The 3,276-nt window shown below is 50.1% G+C and overlaps 1 protein-coding gene across 1 annotated transcript in view; it reads left to right on the forward strand.

Annotated features, from left to right (window-relative positions):
* Positions 1-3,063, forward strand: part of LOC143277787 (aromatic-L-amino-acid decarboxylase-like) — a 213,555-nt gene extending 210,492 nt beyond the window's left edge. The window contains exons 16-17 of the mRNA XM_076582690.1: positions 2,018-2,079; positions 2,326-3,063. Coding sequence (XP_076438805.1) covers positions 2,018-2,079; positions 2,326-3,063 — 800 coding nt within the window. The remainder of the gene's footprint in view (positions 1-2,017; positions 2,080-2,325) is intronic.
* Positions 3,064-3,276: the final 213 nt, after the last annotated feature.

The raw sequence follows: 3,276 nt of genomic DNA on the forward strand, positions 1-3,276 counted from the left end.
AGGGCGCGTCGCTATACTACAGCGCCACCCATTTTTTTTTTGTATTTTTTCCTGCGTGCACGTTTATTTGTTTTTCCTATCGAAGTGGATTTTCCTACAAAATTTTGCCTAGGAACAACCCCTTTGTTGCCGTGGGTTCTTTTACGTGCGCTAAGTGCATGCTGCACACGGGACCTCGGTTTATCGTCTCATCCGAATGACTAGCGTCCAGACCACCACTCAAGGTCTAGTGGAGGGGGAGAAAATATCGGCGGCTGAGCCGTGATTCGAACCAGCGCGCTCAAATTCTCTCGCTTCCTAGGCGGACGCGTTACCTCTAGGCCATCACTCCACAGGAGTACCCTGCGTTGGTACTACAATGACAGTTTCAGTTTCAGTAGCTCAAGGAGGCGTCACTGCGTTCGGACAAATCCATATACGCTACACCACATCTGCCAAGCAGATGCCTGACCAGCAGCGTAACCCAACGCGCTTAGTCAGGCCTTGAGAAAAAAAAAAAAAAAAAAAAATATATATATATATAGATAGATAGATAGATAGATAGATAAGCGTACATACATAAATAAGTAAATAAATAATTATGATATAAAAAAGATAGTATTAATGAAAATAATGATAAAATAATAATAATAATAATAATTAATAAATAATTAAATAAATAATTAAATAAATAAGACAACAATGATGATAAATAAGCAAATAAATATAAAACATGAAGACACACATTCACACATACACCCACACATGCATAACAGATATGCCCCAAAAACGCAGTTTCACATATATGAAAGCACAGTCAAATACATATAAACGTACATGAGCTCCAACACACACACACACACACACACACACACACACACACACACACACACACACACACAATGACAGGCGTTTCCAAACTCACAGTTTCTGTACGTACTCTCCACGTGGCCTTTCTGTTGCTGTCGTTGTTGTTTCCCTGCGGGGGAAGGTGGCGGAATGGTTAATAAGACGCTCGGCTGCCAATGTAGAGAGTCTGTAAAGGTGTGGGTTCGAATCCCGCTCTCTCTCCCTTTCTCCCAAGTTTGACTGGAAAAATTTAAACTGAGCGTCTAGTCTTTCGGGTGAGACGACTAGTTTAACTGAGATCCCCGCGTGCAGCACGCACTTGGCGCACTGAAAAAGAACCCATGGCAACGAGAGTTTTGTCCTCTGGCGAAATTATGTAAAAACAAGAGAGGCAAGGCCTTCAAGACTCACTTGTGATAAATTAAGTCCCCTAGCATTAATTACAGAGTAATTTCCCTTTTTTACTGTCTGCACCAAAACGTTTGCAAAATAAATAAAAATTCCATGCTTAGCAAAAGAAGTTCCTGTTTGAACAAAAAATGATAATAATGACTCCTCTTGTTGTTGTGTCAGAATAAGAGGTCAAAGTGCTAAGTTTAGAGAATACAAAAAATATAAATATAACAGTAAATGCAGTTTGCATATAATTAGGCTTCTTTTTTTTTTATTTTGTTGTGCCCATCCCAGAGGTGCAATATTGTTTTAAACAAGATGACTGGAAAGAACTGAATTTTTCCTATTTTTATGCCTAATTTGGTGTCAACTGACAAAGTATTTGGCAGAGAAAATGTCAATGTTAAAGTTTACCACGAACACACAGACACACACACACACACACAGACACACACACACACACACACACACACACACACACACACACACACACACAACTGAACACCGGGTTAAAACATAGACTCACTTTGTTTACACAAGTGAGTCAAAAAAGAAAGAAAAAGAAAAGAAATCCACTCTGATAGGTACACAAATATACAAGCGAACACTTCAAGGCCTGACTAAACGCAGCTGGGGTTATACTGCTGCTCAGACATGTACCAGGGGTACCTGAAGCAGCGGATGAGAGACAGGTGAGCCATCACACCCACCCACTCTCACCTTCTCCCCCCCCCCCCACCCCCCCCACCCCCCACCCCTCCCCACTCCCCAAACCTGTTGCAGATAACGCAGGAAGACGAAGAAGAAGGAGAAGAAGAGGAGGAGGAGGAAGCGGAAGCGATACCGGAAGACGCCCTTGCGCAGCTGCAACAGGAAGCGGAAAAGCGGGAGACGGTGGGCCCAGGGTCCACCGTGAGCAAAACGACAACGGCACCCAACAACAACAACATCATCAGCAGTAGCAGCGGAGGAGGAGCGGGGGTGGCAGGGATGCTGGGGGCCGGGTCGGGGGTGGGGGTGGGAATGGGAGTGGTGGGAGGAGGAGGAGGAGGGAGCAGCACCGGCGTGGGGGCAGCAGCGGCAGCGGCAGGGGCGGCGAACAAGAACCCCGGCCGCCTCCAGCGCCTGCCCAGCCTGAAGAAGAAGAAGGACTACGGGATCAGCCTGGTGCTGTCCAACGTGCCCATGTCGCCTAAGGTCATCAACGGCAGCTTCGCGGCACTCTTTGACAACAGCGACGTGACGGCGGCCTTCGCGCGCCACTTCCAGGCCCTGGGTGGGCTGGGCAGCCAAGCCCTGCGCCTCTCTCCGCGCCGGCGGGGCAAGCTGCGCGAGCAGACGAAGCAGCTGAGCCTGGACTACAACCTGTTCGCCTCCAAGAGAAGGTCCGGAGCCACCCGCTTCAAACAGAGCTCCCTCGACTCCAAGATTGACGACATCCTGGAGGTCTCCTCTGTCGACAGCGACCACAACGGCGGGAGCGGCGGCGGCGGCGGGAGTGGGGGAGCGGAGGAAGAGGAGGAAGAGGAGGAGGAGGGCGGAGAGGAGGCAAGAGAGACCCCCGAGACCCCCGACAACGTGGACTCGGAGCTGGACAGTCTGCACGTGGAACAGGACGGGGGCAGCGACTGGCAGAACCGGATGAGAGGCGGTAGAGGGGAGGGGAAGGGGGAGGGGGGCAAGGGCAAGGGCAAGGAGGAGTGGATGGGGGCGGAGGTGGTGGTTGGAGGGGGCGGGGGCAGGGGCGGGGGCATGTCGAGCCGCAAGGTGAAGGTGGTCAATGGTACCAGCGTGGTGCACACCTTTTGCAAGCACTGCGGCAGGTCCATGGATGAGGATTAGGTCTGCCGCTGGTGCTGGTAGTGGTGCTTGTGCTGGTGGTGGTGGTGGTGGTGGTCGTCGTCGTCCTCCTCCTCCTCCTCCTCCTCCTCTTCCTTGTCCGCCCTGCCAGTCTTGTTGATTCCCTGTCTGTTGTAGGATGGTGTATCTGTGTGTATGTTGTAGGGTAATAGTCTTATTTCCGTTGTTGGGGTAGTGTATGTCTATGTCTGTGTG

Source organism: Babylonia areolata, chromosome 35 (genome assembly GCF_041734735.1).
Source record: "Babylonia areolata isolate BAREFJ2019XMU chromosome 35, ASM4173473v1, whole genome shotgun sequence".
Taxonomy (NCBI): Eukaryota; Metazoa; Mollusca; class Gastropoda; order Neogastropoda; family Buccinidae; genus Babylonia; species Babylonia areolata.